The sequence below is a fragment of the Scyliorhinus canicula genome, chromosome 12, assembly GCF_902713615.1.
Source record: "Scyliorhinus canicula chromosome 12, sScyCan1.1, whole genome shotgun sequence".
NCBI classification, from domain to species: domain Eukaryota; kingdom Metazoa; phylum Chordata; class Chondrichthyes; order Carcharhiniformes; family Scyliorhinidae; genus Scyliorhinus; species Scyliorhinus canicula.
In genome coordinates, this window is record NC_052157.1 from 47,546,120 (window position 1) to 47,569,016 (window position 22,897).

General features: G+C 47.2%; 1 protein-coding gene across 3 annotated transcripts in view; it reads right to left on the reverse strand.

The window, feature by feature from the left end:
- The window catches only part of LOC119974219 (cell migration inducing hyaluronidase 1), a 292,877-nt gene that overhangs the window by 151,876 nt on the left and 118,104 nt on the right, over positions 1 to 22,897 (reverse strand). For 2 of the 3 annotated variants that reach the window (XM_038812976.1, XM_038812974.1), the window contains exons 2-3: positions 19,651 to 19,806; positions 12,626 to 12,763 (exon numbers count right to left, since the gene is read on the reverse strand). In XM_038812976.1, coding sequence (XP_038668904.1) covers positions 12,626 to 12,763; positions 19,651 to 19,720 — 208 coding nt within the window. In that variant the 5' untranslated portion in view covers positions 19,721 to 19,806. The remainder of the gene's footprint in view (positions 1 to 12,625; positions 12,764 to 19,650; positions 19,807 to 22,897) is intronic. The other variant, XM_038812975.1, reaches the window with a different exon arrangement.

Below are 22,897 nucleotides of genomic sequence, written 5' to 3' on the forward strand. Positions count from 1 at the left end.
TGTTAAGTCATTGAATGTCAAGGGGTGATGATTAGATTCTCTTGCTGAAGATGGCCATTGTCTGGTACTTGTGTGGAGCAAATTTAATTGCCACTCATCAGCCCAGATCTGAATGTTGCCCAAGTCATGCTACAAATGGACGCGGACTGTTTCAATACCTGAGGAGTCACAAATGGTGCCGAACATTATGCAATCATCAGCGAACATCCTCCCTTCTGATCTTATGATGGAGGGAAGAACATTGATGAATATGCCGAAGATGGTTTAGCTGAGGATACTACCCTGAGGAACTCCTGCAGTGATGGCCTGCAACTGAGATGATTGACATCTATCAACCTCAACCATCTTCCTTTATGATTTCAACCAATGGAGAGTTCCCCACGCACCATCACCCCCACCCCAATTCCCACTGACTTCAGTTTTTCTGGGGCTCCTTGATGCAACACTCAGTCATTGTTTTATTCTTCAATTTTTATGAGACGTGGCCAGCATGTATACCCCATCCCCAATTGCCCTTGAACTGAATGGCTTGCATTTCAGAGGGGCTATTCAGCGTCAACCACGTTGCTGTGGTTTGGAGTCACATGTCGGCCAGACTAGGTATGGGTGGCAGGTTTCCTTCCCTGAAGGGCATTTATGATCCAGGTGGGTTTTTACAAAAATCTATGATAGTTGTCATGGTCACCGTTACTGACACTAACTTTACATTCCAGAATTGAAAGCTTGGCGGGAAAAACTGTGGCCGAACAATGTGCTACCTACGAAGCAGAAATGGTTCTGATACAGTCAACGTCTGTTCCCTTAAAAGGGAAGGTGGGACAAACAAACCCAGAGCTCCCTGGATGAAAAAGGAGATAGAAAGTAAGATAAAGAAGAAGAAGTGTGCTTATGACAGGTGGAAAATACAGTGGAGAACCATGAGGAATACAGAAGGCTCAGAGCGGAACAGACTAGAGAAGCAAAGAGGGATTATGAGAAAAGACTGGCAGCCAACCAAAGGGAATCCCGAAATCTTCTATCAGCATACGAATCGTAAAAAGGTGGTAAATTGAGGAACAGGGCCGATTAAAAAGGGATTTACACGTGGGGGTGGGGGGCATGGTTTTTTTTTAATAAATGTTTTTTATTGTAAGTATATTTACTGTTATGTACACAGAATAAGAAATATATATATAGAAGAGAAAGGCACACCCAAACATACCAAAAAAAAGTAATAATAAAAAATAAAATAGAATAACTGGTAGGGTATTGTGCACCAGCTCAACAGCAGCAACTCCGTACAACTGGCAAATCTATTCACAACACACAAGTAGGCAACTGTTTGGGGGGGGGGGGGGGGGTTTAGGGGGTGGGGGGGGGGGGGGGGGGGGGAGAGATGAGGGAGGGGGGGAGGGCTGGAGACTGGGGAGGTATATATACATTTGGGTGCCGGAGAAACAATTACAGTGGGCAATACTCAAATGGGTTTCTCTTGCTTCTCCCGGGTGGATCTCGCTGCCATTGTCGTCCCTCCCTCCCATCTTTTGCCTGTATTCTCCTTGTTCTCCGTTCCTGTAGCTGCCAGGTTTGTTATTGTATCCCGTGCCCTCCTTCTGGCTGTCATTTCCCTGCCTCCCCCCCCCCCCACCTCCTTGGTTATCCTCTCTCGTTCCCTGTCCCTTCCCTCTTCCCCCCCCTCTCCCCCCCACCCCCGCTTCTGCTCCCTCCCCCCTCCCCCAGTTCACCTTTCTTTCCTCTTAGATTTAGCTGTTTCCCCCCCCCCCCCCCACCCCCTCCCCCAGTCTATCCCTCCCTCTCATGCTTTGGCTACCTTCCCCTGATTCTTGGCTACCTGGCCATTCTTCAGCTTGTCGTCGGCCACAAACAGGTCCCGGAACAATTGGGTGAATGGCTCCCACGTTCTGTGGAAGCCGTCGTCTGACCCTCGGATGGCAAATTTGAATTTCTCCATTTGGAGAGATTCTGAGAGGTCGGACAGCCAGTCTGCAGCTCTGGGTGGTGCTGCTGACTGCCAGCCGAACAGGATTCTACGGCGGGCGATCAGGGAGGCAAAGGCAAGGGCGTCCGCCCTCCTCCCCAGGAATGGATCTGGCTGGTCTGATACCCCGAAGACCGCCACTTTCGGGCATGGCTCCACCCTCATCCCCACCACTTTGGACATGGCCTCGAAGAAGACAGTCCAGTACCCCGCAAGTCTGGGGCAAGACCAGAATATGTGGGCGTGGTTGACCGGGCATCCTTGGCACCATTTACATCTATCCTCCACCTCCGGGAAGAACCTACTCATACGGGTTCTTGTTAAGTGGGCTCTATGTACCACTTTTAGCTGCGTCAGGCTGAGCCTTGCGCACGTGGCGGTGGAGTTGACCCTATGCAGTGCTTCGCTCCAGAGTCCCCACCCTATCTCAATCCCCAGATCCTCCTCCCATTTCTTTCTTGTTGCGTCCAGTACGGTGTCGGCCCTTTCTACCAGTAGGTCATACATGCCGCTACAGTTTCCTTTGTCTAGTATGCTTGCGTCCAGTAACTCTTCCAGTAATGTCTGTCGTGGCGGTTCTGGGTACGTCCCTGTCTCCTTTCGTAGGAAGTTTTTAAGCTGCAGATACCTTAGCTCGCTCCCCCTGGCTAGCTGAAATTTCTCTGTCAGTTCGTCCAGTGTTGCGATCCTGCCGTCCGTGTATAGGTCCCTGACTGTCAGTGTCCCTCTGTCCTGTCCCCACCTTTTAAAGGTGGTGTCAGTCAGTGCTGGTGTGAACTTATGGTTGTTGCAGATGGGAGCTTTGTCCGACATTTTGGTCAGGCCAAATTGCTGCCGTAGTTGGTTCCAGGACTGAAGGGTGGCTATCATCACCGGGCTGCTGGAGTGTTTTTTGGGTGGGGATGGGAGTGCTGCCGTAGCGAGGGCCCGGAGGGAGGTCCCCATGCAGGAGGCCTCTTCTGCACGCACCCCCTCGGCTTCTGGCTCCTTGATCCATCCCCTGATTTGCTCGGCTGTCGCTGTCCAGTGGGAGAATTGTAGGTTTGGGAGGGCTAGCCTCTCCCCTGGATTTTGTTTTTTGTCGGACCTTCTTTGGGATCCGAGCATTCTTCCACCCCCCATACGAACGCCATGATTAGTTTGTCCAGCGCTTTGAAAAAGGCCTTGGGGATGTAGATCGGAATGGATCTAAGTAGGAAGAGGTACCTGGGTAATACATTCATTTTGATTGTCTGGACTCTCCCCGTGAGGAAGAGTGGGAGTGTGTTCCATCTTTGCAGGTCCTTTTTTACTTCCTCTGTCAGAGTGGTGAGGTTCCATTTGTGGTTCCCTTTCCAGTCATGAGATATTGGATCCTCAGGTAGCGGAATTTGTGTCGGGCTTGTTTAAACGGCAGCCCCGTTACTGCTGCCCTCCTACTTGCGGGTGTACTGGGAAGATCTCGCTTTTGCTCATGTTGAGTTTGTAGCCCGAGAAGGCGCCAAACTCTTTCAGGAGCGCAATGATTCCGTCCATGCTGCTTTGTGGGTCCAAAATGTAGAGGAGCAGGTCATCTGCATAGAGTGAGACTCTGTGCTCTCTGCCGCCCCTTCGGATCCCCCTCCAGCTTTTTGCTGCTCTCAGCACGATTGCTAGTGGCTCGATCGCTAGGGTGAACAGCAGCGGGGACAGTGGGCATCCTTGTCTGGTGCCCCTGTGCAGCTGGAAGTATCCGGAGTTGTTGTTGTTTGTCCGTACGCTCGCCATGGGAGCGTGTATCGGAGCTTTACCCAGGAGGTGAACCCAGTTCCAAGCCCGAAGTACCTCTCTGAGATATTTCCATTCGACTCTGTCGAAGGCCTTTTCTGCGTCTAGGGAAACGATCACCTCTTGTGTTCTCTCCCCGGAGGAGGTCATTACCACGTTCAGCAGGCCCCTGATGTTCGAGGTAAGCTGTCTACCTTTGACAAAGCCCGTCTGGTCCTCTGCGACCACCTCTGGTACGCAGTCTTCAAGCCTTTTGGCTAGGATTTTGGCCAGTATTTTGGCGTCTGCGTTCAGCAGTGAGATGGGTCTGTATGACCCACATTCCATTGGGTCTTTGTCTTTCTTAGGTATCAGCGAGATTGAGGCCTGTGCTAGCGTGGGTGGCAATGTGCCCCTAGCTAGCGAGTCTGTGAACATCTCCCGCAGGTGCGGGGCCAATGCTGTCGCAAATGTTTTGCAGAAGTCCGCTGGGAACCCGTCTGGTCCTGGTGCCTTCCCGCCTGCATGGAGCTAATGCTGTCCATGATCTCTCCCAGTGCTCGGGGTGCTTCCAGACACCGTTTTCTGCCCTCCTCCACGACTGGTATGTCCAATCCATCAAGGAACCGTTTCATCTCGTACTCCCCCATTGGGGGCTCTGAGGTGGACAGCCCTTGGCAGAAGGCCTTGAAGGTTTTGTTAATCCTCTCTGGTTCTGTGATTTGTGCAATTTCTCTGGTGGAGGCCTGCTTTCTCAGCTGATGTGCCAACAGGCAACTGGCTTTGTCTCTGTGTTCGTATAGGGTCCCACGTGCCTGGCGGTGTTGGTGCACTGCTTTCCTGGTGGAGAGCAGATCAAAGTTCCTTTGTAGCTCTTTCCTCTCCACCAGGAGCTCTACGGCCGTGGCCTCGGAGTATTTATGGTCTACCTCCAGTATAGAGTCGACCAGCTGCTGCCTAGCCGCCCTTTCCTCCCTATCTCTTCGCGCTTTGAAAGTGATGATTTCCCCTCTTAATACGGCCTTTAGCACTTCCCAGAACGTGGAGGGTGAGACCTTCCCCGTTCTGGTTGTTCTCCGTGTACTCTGCTATGGCCCGCGACATCTTTTCGTTGAAGGCCTTGTCAGCTAGTAGGGCAATGTCCAACCTCCATGTGGAGCGTTGGGCCCTGCCTGTCTCCAGCCTCACATCCATGTAATGTGGAGCGTGGTCTGATATCACAATTGCGGAGTATTCCACTTTGTCTATCCCCGGAAGCACCGTTTTCCCCACCACAAGAAGTCAATTCTGGTGTATACGTTGTGTACTGGGGAGAAGAAGGAGAACTCCTTCTCCCCTGGGTGGGTGAACCTCCAGGGGTCCACCGCTCCCATCTGTTCCAGAAAGTGACTGAGTTCCCTTGTCAGGCTTGTGGTTTCCCCCGTTTTGGGGTTTGATCTGTCCGTCGTTGGATCCTGTACACAGTTGAAGTGCCCCCTCCCCCCACCATGATTAGTCGGTGCGTCGCTATGTCAAGGATTTCTGCCATGGTCTTCTTGATGAAGCTCGTGTCATACCAGTTGGGTGCATACAAGTTAACTAGTACTACGGGTGCCCCTTCCAGGACCCCGCTGACCATGACGTACCGTCCCCCGGGTCCGTAACCGTCTTTGTCACCCTAAACATCGTCCTCTTGCTGATCAGTATTGCCACCACCTCTGGCCCTTGTCCCATAGCAGGAATGGTAGGTTTGTCCCACCCAGCCCTTTCTTACCCGCAGTCGGTCCTGTTCTCTCAGGTGTGTCTCTTGGAGGAAGACTATGTCGGCCTTCATATTTCTTAAGTGGGTGAGGACTCTGGATCTTTTCACTGGGCCGTTGAGTCCCCTTACATTCCAGGTGACTATCCTGGTGGGGGGCATCTGTCCGCTTGCTCCTGTGGGATTAACCATATTTACCTGGTGGCCGCGCCCCTGCCCTCCAGGGTTTCCCTTTGTTAGGGGGCCGTCCAGGATGGCCGCTGTCACTGCTCTCTTCATGCGGTCGGGTCCCTGCGCTCCGGGGTTTCCCTTTGTCTGGAGGCACCCGACATGGCCGCCCACTGTGCGTCCGCCACGCGGGTAGTCCCCTGCACCCTGGGGTCTCCCTTCGCCCAGCGACCGTACTGGGTGGATGCTTGCAGCGATTCCTTATTTCGATCCCTTGGTTGTCACACTTTGTAGCCCTATTGCTATTCCTTTTCTAGCCTCGTTTGTCCTTCCTTCCCTGTGTCGTTCCCCCCAGTCTCTCCCTTTTCCCCCCTCTCCCGTATATCCCTCCTTTGCCCCTCTTTCCTCTGTTCCTATCCCCATTTGCTCTCCCGCCTCTGAGTGGTCCCCTCCCCCCCACCCCCCGTCTGGCGCCGCCCCCCCCTGTTGGGGGCACGCTGCAGCCCTGCTTTGTTGCATGTCCCCCGCGCTAGCTTTCCTGCTAGTGCGGTGGCCCCCCCTCTCGGGAGTTACTGTCTCGTTTCTCCCGTGCCCAGCCTCTGCGGTTTTCTGCCCGCTCTTCCCCCATTCTATCCTGCACTCCTCTCGCTTGCTCTCCCTTCTCCGCTACTCTCGTTCCCTCAAGCTGGGGCCTGGTCTCCCACCTGAAGCGGTACCCCGGGAAGTGGTTCGCGTTTTGTTCAGGGTGCACTCGCCGTGGCGGGGGTGGGGGGGGGGGGGGGGGGTGGCCTGCCGTTGCCTTGCCAGAGGCCCCTTATTTCTACCCTCGCTGTTGGTTTTCCAGCCCGTGTTCCTCGACAAACTTGTTTACTTCAATGGGGGCTGTGAAGAAGTATTCTCTTTCTTGGTATGTGACCCAGAGTTTTGCTTTCTGTTCCAAGGTGGTCTGGATTTCTTCATGCTCATTGGTGTTTGCCACAGACTTCAAGGCAGACCTGCCAAGCATTTCATTATCAATACGCAGAAACCTTCTGCCCCATCAAAGTCTTCATTTCAGTGCTTTGAAGCAGATCTCAGGTGCTGTGAGCTGGTACGTATGCCACCCCTGCCCAATGACCTGGCCTCAGGCTATTCGTGCCCATGGTCTCACCACGCATGGCAGCACAGTGGTTAGCACTGTTGCTTCACAGCACCAGGGACCCGGGTTCGATTCCTGGCTTGAGTCACTGTCTGGAGTGACCGGTGGCCACTCCAAAAGATGTGCTGTTAGGTAATTTGGACATTTTGAATTCGCCCTCTGTGCAGCCGAACAGGCGGCGGAATGTGGCGACTAGGGGCTTTTCACAGTAACCTCATTGCAGTTTTAATGTAAGCCTACTTGTGACACTAATAAAGATTATGTACAAATCAAAGCTATCCTCTAATGTATGTCCAGCATCAGTATTTGACTTGCTGCCAGTAATTTCAATCTGCAGGGAGAAAGGCACGGAAGCAGGGTTGTGCTGAGAGGAGCAGGAAGTGCTTTATTATAGAAGAAGGTTTCTGGGTATTAACAGTGAAACGGTTGGCAGGTCTGCCTGTGGCAAACACCAATGAGCATGAAGCAATCCAGACCATCTTGGTGCAGGGAAATGGTGGCCAATGCTAGGGGAACACTCCTGGACCCAACCAAGATGCTGTGTCTGAGAACCATAATCTACGCTTTGTAAATCAGAAGACATTGTGGACTGAGAGGGAAGTAAGGATGTGGGAAGGAGGATTCGACATTAGGATATTGTCAGCTTTGATGGTTTCATCTCACAGTCATGACCAATCTGATGTGTTGGGTATGCTGGGTCTGTGAGGGTTGCGTTTACCAGAGCAGTAAGAGAGACAGGCTACCAACACTTGTAGAAGTACAACTCTATTTTATTTAACTATGAGCTGTTAAACATACTTGCACTGTGGGTTGACACTATGTTAGGTTGACTGGAGGCCTGAGGCTAACCTGACCAGACTATACTGCTAGCACATGGCAGATGTTCGTGTTACTGATCACGGGCTCTGGCTAGCTCAGAGGCTGCATCCCGAATGAGCGGGAAAACTAGTGCCCTCTGGCTTTATAGGGGCCATGTCCTGTCTGGTGATTGGCTGCTGTGTTCTGTGTTTTGATTGGTCTTTCAGTGTGTCAGTCAGTGTCTGTCTATGCACCATCATATACTTGTGTGTATATTATGACACAATCTGATGATGGAAACTCCTTCTTTGGGAGGAGGACATGCAGCTGTTCAAAGCTGCCATTGGTTAGGTGGCGCTGTGTCCAGATGGTGTCACCCTTGTCCTGCAAGAGGACAGGAAGCAAGTTAGTGAATATGATGCAGTGTGATTGTGTGTTGTGGTTGTCACGGTTGAGTAGCTGGCACCGTGTGCAAACTATGGGATGTGGGTGTGAGGTGCATAAGTGTGCGGTGAAGTTATGAAAGTTGTAATTGTTCGGGATTATTGGTCACAACGACTTACATTTATATCGTGCCCTGACTTAACAAATTGCCCCAAGGCATCAACAGGATCTTAATAAAACAAGATCGGAGCCCAGTCCGCATGAATAATATATTAGGTCAGGTAACCAAACATTTGATCAAAGTGGTAAGCTTAAAGGAGTGTCTTTCGGCAGAAAGTGAGTTGGAGAGGTCTTGCAAGGAAATTTCTGGAACTGAGGCTTCGGCAACTGAAGGCACGGTCACTAAAGGTGGAACAATTAAAGATGGAGACAAGGCCAGAATTAGAGAAGTTCCAGGGTTTTGGGGATTTGGAGGTGATTTCAGAGGTGTGGAGGGATGAGTCCATGGAAAGTTCGGGAAACAAGGATGAGAATTTCAAAATCAAGATGTTCCTGAATCAGGAACCATTGTAAGATAGCAGGCACAGGGATGATAGGTGAACGGAATTTTGTGTGATTTAAGACACGGGGAGCAGGGTTTTGGATGACCGGTTTACAGAGGGTAGGATATGGGACACCAGCCAGTGGTGCATTGGAATATTCAACAAAGATATGAATGAGGGATGAAATGTGGTAGGGACGGAACCAGGTAATGTTACTGAGGTGAATGTAGGCGCTCTTGCGATGGTGTGAACACTATGGTTGGAAGTTCAGTTTAGGGTCACCCTAGCACCCAGATTTTGAACAGTCTGGTTTAAGTCTCAGGCTGGTGTCAGGGAAAGGGTTAAAGTTGAAGCGAAGGAAGAGATTTTGGAGCAGAGACCAACATGATTTCAGTCTTCTCAATATTTAGGACGAGGATATTTTTTTTTCACCGAGTACTAGATGTGCGGAAAGGAGTTTGACAACTTAGCGACAGTGGGGGAGGTGGTGAAGAGGTAGAACTGGTTGTCTTCAGTGTATGTGTGAAAATGAATATTAAACTAAAATAGGACGATATCACATGTCTATGAGTAATAGGAGGGGGCCAAGGCTAGATTGGGGGACAACAGAGGTCCTGGTGCAAGAACAGGAAGAGAAGCCATTGAAGATGATACTCTGGGTACGAATAGGTTGATGAAAATGGAACGAGGTGAATGCAGTACCACAAATCTGGACAACAGTAGAGAGATATTATGGCTGAAGAGCACCCCCCAGAGTTGCAATGCAGATTCTTCCCACTAAGGGGCACAACATGATCTTCACCGCCCGGCGACGACAAGGAACAGCACCAACCGTTGTGCATGACCTTCTCTGACCTCACAAAGGCCTTTGACACTGTCAATCGTGAGGGATTATGAGCATCCTCCTCCATTTTGGCTGTTCTTAAAGGCTTGTCACCATCCTCTGCTGACCTATAAACCATGATCCTGACCATTGGATCCACCACAGACCCAATTCACGTTCGGACTGGCGTCAGCAAGGCTGTGTCATCGCACCAACGCTCTTCTTGATCTTCCTTGCTGCAATGCTCCATCTCACCCTCAACAAGCTCCCCGTTGCAGTGGAGCTAAACTACAGAACAGATAGGAATCTGTTCAACCTCCGCCTTCTGCAGGCCCGATCCAAGGTCGCCCCGTCCTTTGTCATTGAATTACAGTATGCATCTGACGATTGCATCTGGCGTAAACATCCTCTACCTACCTCCCCTGCTGCACGCAGCTGCGCCCCGGTTATCAAAATCCACAATGAGGCCTTGGACAACGTGGACCATTTTCCATACCTTGGGAGTGTCAACAAGGGCAGACATCAGGACGTGGTTAAACATCGGCCTCAGGGTGCCAGCGCAGCCTTCGGGCGCCTTAGGAAGAGAGTGTTTGAAGACCAGGACCTCAGACCTGGCATCACGCTCATGGTATACAGAGCACACTCTGCTATATGGCTCGGAGACATGCACTATGTTCAGCAGACACCTCAAAACCCGAGAAAAGTACCACCAGCAATGCCTCCACAAGATCCTGCAAATCCATTGGCAGGATAGGTGCACCAATGCCAGTGTTCTCACTCAGGCCAACATCACCAGCATCGAATCATTGACCATGCTCAATCAGCTTTACTGGGTGGGCTACATTGCCCACATGCCTGACACAAGACTCTGGAAATAAGCGCTGTACTCAGGGCTTCGACACGGCAAGTGAGCCCTAGGAATGCAGAGGAAACACTTCAATGGCACCTTCAAAGCCTCCCCACAGAAACCTTGGAATTCCTGCCCTAAATGGACTGATGTGGAGGAAAAACATCTGGGAAGGGGCTGAGCACCTCGAGTTTCATCACCAAGAGCAAGCTGGAGGCAAGTGTTGACAGCAAAAAGAGTGCATGGCAACGCGGGCACCCCCACCCACCTGCTCCTCCAACCACTGTCAGCCCCACCTGTGACAGAGACTGTAGGTCGTGTGTTAAACTCCTCAGTCACCTGCAAACTCATTTTTAGTGCGGAAGCAAGTCAGCCCTGAGGGACTGGGTAAGAGAAGACTGAGGGGGATGGTGTGGTAAACCTTGTCAAATACTGTAAACAGGTCGAGAAGATGAGGAAGGGTTGCTCAGCTTTGTCACAGTCACATCGGATGTCACATGTGGCTTTTATAAGAGCCACTTCTTTCCTTGGCAGGGAAGTATAAGAACACAAGAGCATAAGAGTTAGGAGCAGGAGGAGGCAATTCAGGAGTAGCCTGCTCTGCCATTCAATACGATCATGGCTGATCTCATCTCGGCCTCAACTCCACTTTCCTGCCCGGTCTCCATAAACCTTCAACCCATTACTAATTAACAATCTGTCTAACTCCTCTTTAAATTTCTCAATACTCAATGTCCCAGCATTAACCGCACTCTGGGGTAATGAATTCCACAGATTCACGACATTTTGAGAGACGTAATTTCTCCTCATCTCTGTTTTAAATCTGTACTGATCACTCTAAAACTATGAACTCTCATTCCAGATTGCCCCACAAGAGGAAACATCTGTTCTACGTTTACCCTGTCAATACCTTTTATCATCTTATATACCTCAATTAGATCTCCTCGCATTCTTCTAAACTTTAGAGAGTATAGGCCTAAACTGCTAAATATCTCTTCATACGACAATCCCCTAATCTCTGCAATAAATCTAATGAATAATTCTCTGATTTATTCTAATGCATTTACATTGTTCCTCAAGTAAGGGGACCAAAATAGTGGTCAGTACTTCTGATGTGGTCTCACCAATGCCCTATACACTTCCCTACCTTTATACTCGATGCTTTAGCAATGAATGCCAAAATTCAGTTTACTTTCCTTATTACCTGCTGCATCTGTATGCTAACTTTCTGTGATTTGTGCACGAGGACACCCAGATCCCTCTGCACCAAAGCATTTTGACGTTTCTCTCCATTTAGATAATAAGTTGCTTTTCTGATCAAAATACATAGCCTCACACTTATCCTTGTTAAATCTGACAGGAGGAATTCAAATTTAGTGTCAGAAAGATGGACACTGATTTGACTGGCAGCAGCATGTTGAAATTCTTTGGAGAGGAAAGGAAGATTGGAGATTGGATAGCAGTTTGTACGGACTATGGGATTAAGGGTTGGCTCAGGAGAATGCGATGACGCAAGATTTAAAGGTGAGCAGACAGCTGACAAAATCATCTCGATAATAGTCACAAAGAATCCGGTGAGTTCCTTGTTCACTCTGACTGCCCCTGCAGCCATTTCACACTGGAATGAGTGTCAATTAGCTGCTGGCTGGACTTCCACCTCTCACACTGGAGGAAGTCCCACTTTAGAGAGCTGCTGGTCAATCCGATTGGTCAGCAGCTCTCGAGCCCCTGCAGCAGAGACAGGTGGTGCACTGGACAGAAGAGGAAGAGCTTCAACATGCCAGAGCCTAACTTCCGGGACTGGACGGCAGGGTAAGTTCTGGGATGCTAGTGAAGGCCTGGGGGGGGGGTGGAAAGGCAGCATTTGTGATATCAGGGGAGAGGCCGGAGTGGGGGGGGGGGGGGGGGTGGCGTGTAGATCCAGAGGTCACCAGACCTTAAGGGGGGAATTCCCAAAGTCAAAAGGGGGCTCCTGATGGTGGCACTCCACCCCCGCCCCACCCACCTCCGCCCTGACAGCCCCTCCTTTCCTGCCTTTTCATCATCTGGCTTCCCCTACACCAGACAGATCCTCCCACCTGCCTAATCATTGATGCCGGGCAGAAAGCAACCCTTAACTGGCCAATAATTGGCACTCTAGGGTCGAATTGGGGAAGGGCAGATGGCCAGTCCAGGGCCTTGCCTGCCCCTGTGTAAAATTGCTGCGAGTTTCAGGCAGGTGGGAACCCAGATGGGATCCTGTTCCTTCGGTTCACATTGCCCCCCAGACCACCTAAATCCTCACCGACAGAGGAAAGTAAGATTCAGGCCATGTGCTTTAGCCAAGAAAATAAATTATCTACTCTACCTTTTTGATTGACTATAATTCTGTGAATCTTATGTGGTGACAATGTTTATCTTATCTCCAGACTTACTACATATAAACATATATTTGAACAAAAAATCAATCCACTGTAAGCTTTTAAATAATTCATTAAAATGTACCTCCATCATAAATGTGAATAGAATGGACTGTGGCGGAAGACGACAGCAGCAGTTTCCGATTACGGCCAACGTTCAGTCGATGTTCCTTATCGTGGCCAGGATTCCAGTGGTGGAGATCTGGATCCTTGTCAGGACAAGCTTGTAACACAAAAGATATCACCATCAATCCATAATCCGTGATCCTGAATCCATATTCAATAATCATCTTGAACCTCGATAAAACAGCCTTCACCTCTCACACCTCCTCATACTCCCCTATGTCCCATCCATGACAACCCATGCGACCTCATGCCCCACATATCTCTCTATGGTCCCTCCTACCATCCATGCCAATCTATGCCCCTCTGCCCTCCTCCATATCCCTTCATAGCCCCTATGCCACTTAGTCAACTGATGGCAATCCATGCTCCCCACACACCACTCTTTGCTTACCCATGGTGAGATTGAATAAAATAATGTTTTCCATTTCTATTCCAGACTTTATTATGTTTCAAATAATCTATTTCATATAAAAACATTCACAACATTTACAGTCCTCCAACACATTATCCCGATAACAATAAACATTTAATTTAATTACATAATCCCTTATTAAAAAGCAAGCATTGGAATTCATAGTCCCACTTCAAAGAGTCCATGACCACTTGGAGCTGTCAATAAACTGTAAAATGGCAGGCATCCTAATGCGATAATGGATGGTCATGTAATCAGTCACACAGCACTAATCCAGTAATGGTATCCCTAAGGCTTATATCAACAGACAGAGTGACAGAGCAAGCAATCATTTCTTTCAACATTCTCGATAGTTTATTTCAAAGAGTTAAAGGGCAGGACTTTGACAAGTTCCTCTTGACACTTTTGACACTTATTTTTGATAGTTCCAATGGGTTTCACAGTACCAATGAGTTTGTGTACTTCTTATGCACATTCATGCCTTCTTTCAGCAATCTCAAAGGGCCCCTTCGTTCTCCCAAAAAGTGCCCAACCTCCCCCAAATCTGTCCTGGGACCATATCCGATGGGGGATACCTTACCTCTTCAAAGGTATATACCCTGGTCATCCAAACAAACTCACAAATTTCAGACTTGGACCTTACCCGGTCTAATCAGTGTACATTGGATCTCAAACACCTCTCACATCAAAGTCACATGAGTGAAGGCAGCTACTCTCCACAAAACAAGCACACGTAAATCCCGACCCGGGCCCTTTCCCGTGAAAATGACAGGGTGCTGGGGGCCGGTGGGGGGGAGGGAGTGCTTCCAAATTTGGATTTCTTCCTCCATTTTAGACACATAGGACAGACTCTCCTTCGCGCTGAAAATTCAGGCCTCGGTGCTGATCGCCTGGGTAAGAAATAAATAGATGGAATGTATTTTATTTGGTGCCAAACCTTCATCCTACTTTGTACTTCGGCCTGCGGTGTGGTTTAATCACCGTTTCTGAGTCTGTAATGTCAGAATGTAACTGACTAAACATTCTCCCATGTTGGATGCACAATGCATTCAGAATGGAGCCTGGACCGTTGAGCAGAGATGTGAAGAGTAAACTGAATTGCTGAGCTGTGAGCTAATCCCTCATATCATTGTAGCTTCTTGAGCTCTTTTCTTACCTTCTGTCCCCCCCCCCCCCCCTCCCCCCCCCCCCCCCCCCCCCCCCCACCTCCCATTCTTCATCCGGCCCGTTGTTGCTACTCTTCCATCTCCAAGTCTTGCTCCATCCAGGATAGTGGAGCAAAGAAAATGGTACCTCCAGAAAGTCAACAAATCTGATAAAAGGGTTGTGAGAGTGGAGCGATCTGGAATCTGAGTTCAGCGAGCAGCAATTGAGAGCCATTTTTGTACAGCTTCAGGAGCTCTCAGATACCAATCCCAGCAGGCTTTGCAGGCAGGCCTGGGACAGGATGAAAGTTTCCATGAGTTTGAGTTAAAATTGAGATGTTGAGCTTGTAATGGGAATTCCCCCCCCCCCACTCCCCATCACCCCCGTTTGCCTGGGTGGGTACCTGTGCTGAATGTAAAAAGTCCAGTGAGTTGAAATGGCAGTGGGCAAGGTCTGTGTGAGGAATTGTCTGCAGTCAGTGCATTAACTGCTCATTCACCTTGTTCCTGCCAGATGGACGGAGTTAAAGTCACCGGCCTGTCTCTTCTTGACTTCCTTGCTATGCCCAGGAAAGTTGTGTGGATGGTGGAATGTATGCATGCATGCTGAAGCTGGTAATCATGTATTGATACCGTGCTTACAGCGCATGGGCTCCTTGGTATAATGGAGCATTTATTCCTTGGAAATTGTCCTCACTCGAGTGAGGTAAGTAAATCTTCATGAGCAAATGTGTTGGCTTGAACAAAAGATCGTTCCTCCTTGCAGTTAAAATGGCCACCAGTCCCGTTCAAATGATTACGACATAGTTCTAATCCAAAGACTGATGGTGATTTTAATGTTAGCAAGTTGTTTCATATTTTAGCATTCAGAAACTGAGTGAATAATTGCTAATACTGTAGTGAATTAACAATTGGACAAAGAACTTGTGTATGAGGTGAAATGCTAAACTGGTACCCAGACTCCCCTCCCCCCCAAATGGCAAAACCGGTGCACAATTTTCATGGATTTATATGAAAACAGAATAGCTCCTTTCACAATTTTCTGGAGTTCAGATATGAGCCCCAGTGTTTCAGACACAAACAAAGGATGATTCTACTTGTGAAACGTCTGATTTCATCACTGTTAGATCATTGCAAACAATTCCGGACAGTCAAGTTCTCTCATCGCTAATCTGAGAGAAGGGATGCAGATGTGTGTAAGACGTTGCCGAATGCTGGGGGTTAGTGGCAACTGCTGAATTGTGAATGTTCAGTAATATTCTGAGCTTCCCTCCAAAAAGGTTTAAAAGAAGCAAGTGAAAAGTGAGAATAAGGACCAATTTAATTTATTATAAGAACATAAGAACTAGGAGCAGAAGTAGGCCACCTGGCCCCTCATGCCTGCTCCACCATTCAATGAGATCTTGGCTGATCTTTTGTGGACTCAGCTCCACTTTCTGTCCCGAACACCATAACCCTTAATCCCTTTATTCTTCAAAAAACTATCTATCTTTATCTTAAAAACATTTAATGAAGGAGCCTCAACTGCTTCACTGGGCAAGGAATTCCATAAATTTACAACCCTTTGGGTGAAGAAGTTCCTCCTAAACTCAGTCCTAAATCTACTTCCCCTTATTTTGAGGCTATGCCCCCTAGTTCTGCTTTCACCCACCAGTGGAAACAACCTGCCCGCATCTATCCTATCTATTCCCTTCATAATTTTAGATTTTTCTATAAGATACCCTCCTCATCCTTCTAAATTCCAATAAGTACAGTCCCAGTCTACGCCACCTCTCCTCATGATTCAATCCCTTCAGTTCTGGAATTAACCTAGTGAATCTCCTCTGCACACCCTCCAGCGCCAGTACGTCCTTCCTCAGGTAAGGAGACCAAAACTGAACACAATACTCCAGGTGTGGCCCCATTAACACCATATACAATTGCAGTATAACCTCCGTAGTCTTAAACTCCATCCCTCTAGTAATGAAGGACAGAACTCCATTTGCCTTCTTAATCACCTGTTGCACCTGTAAACAAACTTTTTGCGACTCATGCACTAGCACACCCAGGTCTTTCTGCACAACAGCATATTTTAATATTTTATCATTTCAATAATAATCCCTTTTGCTGTTCTTCCTTCCAAAATGGATGACCTCACATTTGTCAACATCGTATTCCATCTGCCAGACCCTAGCCCATTCACTTAACCTATCCAAATCGCTCTGCAGACTTCCGGTATCCTCTGCAGTTTTTGCTTTACCACTCATCTTAGTGTCGTCTGCAAACTTGGACACATTGCACTTGGTCCCCAACTCCAAATCATCTATGTAAATTGTGAACATTTGTGGGCCCAACACTGATCCCTGAGGGACACCACTAGCTACTGATTGTCAACCAGAGAAACACCCATTAATACCCACTCTTTGCTTTCTATTAATTAACCAATCCTCTATCAATGCTACTACTTTACCCTTAATGCCATGCAACTTTATCTTGTACACCTTTTGTGTGGCAGCTTGTCAAAAGCTTTCTGGAAATCCAAATATACCACATCCATTGACTCACCATTATCTACCGCACTGGTAATGTCCTCAAAAAATTCTACTAAATTAGTTAGGCACGACCTGCCCTTTATGAACCCATGCTGCGTCTGCCCAATGGGACAATTTCCATCCAGATGCCTCGCTATTTCTTCCTTGATGATAGATTCCAGCATCATCCCTACTACCGAAGCTAACTGGCCTATAATTACCCGCTTTCTGCCTACCTCCTTTTTTAAACAGTGGTGTCACGTTTGCTAATTTCCAATATGCCGGGACCACCCCAGAGTCTAGTGAATGTTGGTAAATTATCACGAGTGCATTTGCAATTTCCCTAGCCATCTCTATTAGCACTCTGGGATGCATTCCATCAGGGCCAGGAGACTTGTCTACCTTTAGCCCCATTAGCTTGCCCATCACTACTTCCTTTGTGATAACAATCCTCTCAAGGTTCTCACCTGTCATAGCCTCATTTCCATCAGTCACTGGCATGTTATTTTTGTCTTCCACTGTGAAGACCGACCCAAAAAACCTGTTCAGTTCCTCAGCCATTTCCTCATCTCCCATTATTAAATCTCCTGTCTCATCCTCTAATCTAAAGGACCAATATTTACCTTAGCCACTCTTTTTTGTTTTAAATATTTGTAGAAACTTTTACTATCTGTGTTTATATTGTGAGCAAGTTTACTCTCATAATCTATGTTACTTTTCTTTATAGCTTTTTTAGCAGCTTTCTGTTGCCCCCTAAAGATTTCCCAGTCCTCTAGTCTCCCGCTAATCTTCGCCACTTTGTATGCTTTTTCCTTCAATTTGATACTCTCCCTTATTTCCTTAGATATCCACGGTCGATTTTCCCTCTTTCTACCGTCCTTCTTTTTGTTGGTATAAGGGTGTTAATAAATTATGAATGGGCCTTCTGAGCAGAGTCAGTTCAAGAAAAGGAAATATTCTACTCCAAGTCCTGCAATTCATGTGCTACATAAAGGGGAGGGACCTAGCTATCACTTTCAGTTATCATCTATTGCATGTTTGTAACACAGCTCCAAATGATGGGGTTACACCTCCTCCATGTATTGGTCATAAGAGTGTTGAGTGAAACCAATTTGTAAATTCGGAGTCTAATTCCTAGTGGGCAGTAACCTACAGGGGCATCATTGAATCAGGGAATTACTTTTCGGCCCATTGTTTTTGCGCTGCCTCTTTTCAGGAATTGAGCAGGTCCCATTCCCCTACCTTTTCTCCATTGTCCAGGATCTTTTCCTTTCAGTTAATGATCCAATTCCCTTTTGAAAGCCTTGTCCACCAAACTCTCAAGCAGCGCACTCCAGAGCTTAACCATTCGTGCACCAAGGTTGCCGCTGCATCTTCTAATATTTGAGGGGTGGCACAGTGGTTAGCACTTCTGCCTCACAGCATTATGGACCTGGGATCAATTCCGGCCTTGGGTGACTGTGCAGAGTTTGCACGTTTTCTCCGTGTCTGTGTAGGTTTCCACAAGGTGCTCCAGTTTACTTCCACAGTCCAAAGATGTGCAGGTTAGGTGGATTGGCCATGCTAAATTGTCCCTTAGTGTCCAAAAGGTTAGGTTAGGTTATGGGGATCGGTTGGGGGTGAGGGCATAGGTAGGTTGCTCTTTCAGAGTGTGGATTGGCCATGCTAAATTGCTCCTTAAGTGTCCAAAGGTTTAGGTGGGGTTCCTGTGTTTCGGAGGTGGGTTGGAGACGTGGGTCTGGGTAGGGTGCTCTTTCAGTGGGTCAGTACAGGCTCGATGGGCCGAATGGCCTCCTTCTGCACTGTAGGAATTCCATGATTCTATGATATGATTCACTTCTATCAGTGTTCCCCAATACGGGAACAGATTATCCATATCCACTTTGTCCCGACCCTTACAATTTTGAACACGATCGAATCTTCTCCCAATCTTAACACAAGTGCAAAATTCATCAGGTGCTGGAAATCGGAAATAAAAACAGAAAATGCTGGAAATATTCAACAGGTTGGGTAGCATCTGTGAAGAGAGAAAACAATTTTGGATCTATGCCCTTTGATCAGAGCGATGTAAGGTCACAGACCTTAAACACTGGGCTGAATGTCATGCCCCCCCCCCGGCCCGGCATGTTATCAGCAGGGCGGGGAGGGGGTAACATAAAATATGACAGGTGGACAGGCCGCAGTCTTTCCCCCAAACTGTTTGGGTGGGCAGGTACCAAAATAAACAGCTTGCGCATGATTTTTGAAAAATCATTAACAAGCTATTGGCTTGTTAACAAGCCAAGAATATTATGCTGTCCACGCCCAAAATACGGTTGCTGTGGACATGCCTGCAGGAGTGGGGAGGCCATTTTTTCACCCAACTTGTTAAAAGCCTAGAAGGATGGAGGGTGGGGAGGTGGGGGGTTGCCTCTGCTCATCAGGGCACCTCCCCCCATTCCCAAAGATGTTACTCCACCCCTTTAGTTGCTTCCTGCCTGGACATCAAAACTTGCCCCACACACCCTTCACAACCCACGGCGCTCCAATCCCTCCCTGTCCAATTCCGCTGGCCTTCCTCTCTCCAGGATCCAGGTTGTCTCCATCTGCACTGTTGTTCTGTACTGTAAATTCTACGATCCCTGGGTCTGCTTGCAGTCCCCGTAGTGTCCACTACTAAACTCTGGCACTGCTGGGACTGCTAGAGCTGTTAGGCAATCAGAATCCCTTTCATCTCAGAGGACAATTAGGCCTACAGCTTCATGTCTCAGCTGAAGGATGACACCTCTGACAGTGCAACCCTCTCGGTACCGTACTGATGCATCAGCCAATAGGGTCTCCATGATGTGGTGGGAAGCCCTGAATCAAATTTATAAGATCTTCATTGGCCACAAATAAAGCAGCGCCGCTTAACTGATCATTCCAATTCTACACGTACCTGCAAATAACGCAGGCAGATTTAGGGCTAGAAGCCACCCTATGTTGTAGAGTAAGTGCATCATCATCATCTCCTTCTTTGTGCTTCTCCTGGTTCCACAGGTTATGAAGTGCAGAGTCACTTTCTGTTATTGGCCGATCATTCGCGTCCAAACTTCTGGATGAAAACAATAAAAAATGATGAGTTACAAAATCAGAAATTTGGCTTTTAATGTTGCAATACATGGAGTAAGGTTAAACATGGCATTCTAATAAGTTTGGAAAAATACCGAGGCATCAATTGAAAATGATTCTCAGACCCCTTTTCAGATAATGTGTGTTCAACAGCAATGCACATTGTGAGTAACAATACAGGCATAAAATTAAATCTTCATTTCCAATTAAACCAGAAGGCTTCAACTTGAAGACGCATGAGGGACCCGACAATCACACTTCACGTTGCCTCAATACTGGGACATTATACCAAACTTTAGATACAGCAGTAGCCCATGAGGCCTGTTATGTTGGATACTATACACACCAGTCATCTAGAGCAGGCTTTCAGCTTCCGGCCCTGTTAATCATCCTCTCCTTCCTCAAACAACAGGCTTAGTTGGCTCCCAATACCACTAAGAAATAGGTTGTCATTATCGCACACTTGTTTAATGCCTTCAAATAAGCTCATCTTTTCCTTCTCAATTACAATCAGAGGGCACCAAATTAACTAAGATGTTAACCTCCCAAATAGTTCATCCTCAAATCATCCAGGCTGAGAGAACATCTCTCCAGGGGGAAAGCTCACACAAATATTACAAGGACCAAAGTAAAGGCAGAAATGGGTGTCAAGTTAGTTTGAAAGAAGTAATAGAAGAGTCTAATTAAGTGTGTTCAATATATGCAAGGTGACCAATTATGAAATAAAATAAGGGACACTTTTATGGTAGGGAGTAGGGGGTAGAGGTGGGTGTTGACCATAAGAACGGGAGGGGGAGGGCATTTCTGGTCACCTTGTCTCCCCCCCCCCCCTGGTGCCGGCACCAGAGTGCAGATGCTCTCAAAGAAAAACAAGGTAAAGCTAAGAAGTGACTCCCAGGCTCAGTCTCCCACAGGCTTTAGAAATAAGGCACCAGAGGCACCCCTTAGGGACACAGGATAAACCGGTAAAATAAAGGACAATCTCTTAAAATATGGGAGAGTTCGCCAGCCTGAATGTAAGGGCTCTGGCTCCCAGTCTAGCCAGTTGAGGCCCAGTTGCCTGCATTCTTTATATTGTGGGTTTACAGCTTTGGAAGGGGCTGCTTTTAACTCTGATGTCTCTTCGTCAAAACACCGAGACCTATCAGTTTCAGCAACTCATGACGTATGGAGAAAAACAATAACATGGAATGAAGGACCATAAATCTCTGGTACAGCCTCACGTGACCCATGAGGACGGTTATTTGGCCACCCCTGAAATGCCAGACTAATGCTATTATACACAATCCTGCAAAAACATATGAAACTGAAGTTTGTACGCTTTTATATTGCCATTTATATAGTAGTTTTGGAGTTACTGTGGCTAGTTTTGTTGGTGCGATTTGTCCAAAATCAGTCAAACCAGGGGAGAAGACGACACTTTTGAGGGCAGCTTACATTCACCTTGACTTGAATCTCTGCCATCTTCTGCGCTAATTTAAAATGGTTATGCTGGAAGCCTGCCTGCCCACATAACTGGCCACATCCCCCAGGTCAAATTTATCACCAATTACACATTTCCACTTGTTTATCAAATGGCTCCATAATGAAGCGTTCCTTTTAAGCTCCAAGGACACAAATCATTTTAAAGCTTCTGGTGAAATATTTTTCTAATTACCAAGAAACTGACTCCTAGACACCAGCATAACTAACAAATCATTCTGTTTGGGTTCTTTAAATCATTTTCCGTTATTTAAACTCATGTGCAGCTCACAGGCGTGGGCCAGACACTGATGAAAATGCTTGTTTTATGCAATAAACCCATTTTCAGCCAAATGAATGAAACTTCCCCAATTAAACTCTCTGAAATACATCAAGGAATATTTTAAAAAGAAAACCATAGATGGAAAAAAATATTCTAAAATGCTGTCCATTTGCATTAGTTCACTTAGCGTCTGGCGATATGCAAAAGCAGTTAGAATTTTGTGTGCAGTGGGTTCCCAGATCGCTGAGTGCACCTAAAGTGGGAACTTTATTCTAGTATCTTCAATGTCATTTATTATCGCAAAGACAGATTTAATAAGAATGAACAGAAAACCAAAGATCGATATAAAAAGAAGAGTGACCAAAACCTTTGTCTGAGAGGTAAGTAATCTGAGAGAGAGAGGGAGAAGTGTAGAGAAGAAGGAGGTTATGGAGCCTAGGTAGCTACAGACAAGGCTGCCATTTGTGGAGCAAAGGGAAGGGAGGACGCACAACAGACCTGAGGAAGAGAGAGGTCGAGATGGATTAGACTGGAGGAGGTTACATAGACAGAGAAGGGAGATAAACACAAAAATATTGGGGAAGTTCTGTTTATCTTAAAGAACATTTTAAACATTGTTTGCGTCAATAGACTGGAAAGCATCAATCATTTTGCTTAGAAATTTGAACTCTAATTCAGACGACTCGGCATAATATACTTTAGAAAACATTTTAATCAGCATTGGAGATATACACATGGCTGCGGATATCACAAGATAAAAGCAGCTGACTTTGTATCTTTCAGCAATGGCTGTAAAAAATTAAACTTGACATCAATGAATAAAAGTAATGAACTTGAGAGCCAGTTCCAAGAAAATACAGAAGATTCCTGCTGACCTATGAATTGGCATTAATAGATTCCCACTTGACTTCGAACAGACTGAAGACTGCACTTCAGCTGCACCCATTCAGGTGAACTTTATCCTTGACTATTTACTGAACTTCCTCTGTTGATTGGGTTTCCAGAGAATTGACTATTTCATTCTTCCCACGCTCAAGGTTAAATGCCGTTACAAATTTTGAATTTTAAAACGTGCCAAAATAAAATGCCACAGATGCAAACATTGTCAGATTCAAATGCGTTAGGTATCCCCTCACGTTGGCCCTGAAAAACTGGGCCACTGTAAAGTAAATAAAGAAAACCTTTAGACCGAAGTCTTTTGATCTGCCCATTCCAACTGCTGTCACATGGTGCACATGTGTTTACAGAGCTGAATGGATTCCGTGCAAATTTTTTTTTGATAGAGGAAACTAAATTTTTTCCAGTTTTCAAGTCCAAGATTTCAGCAGGG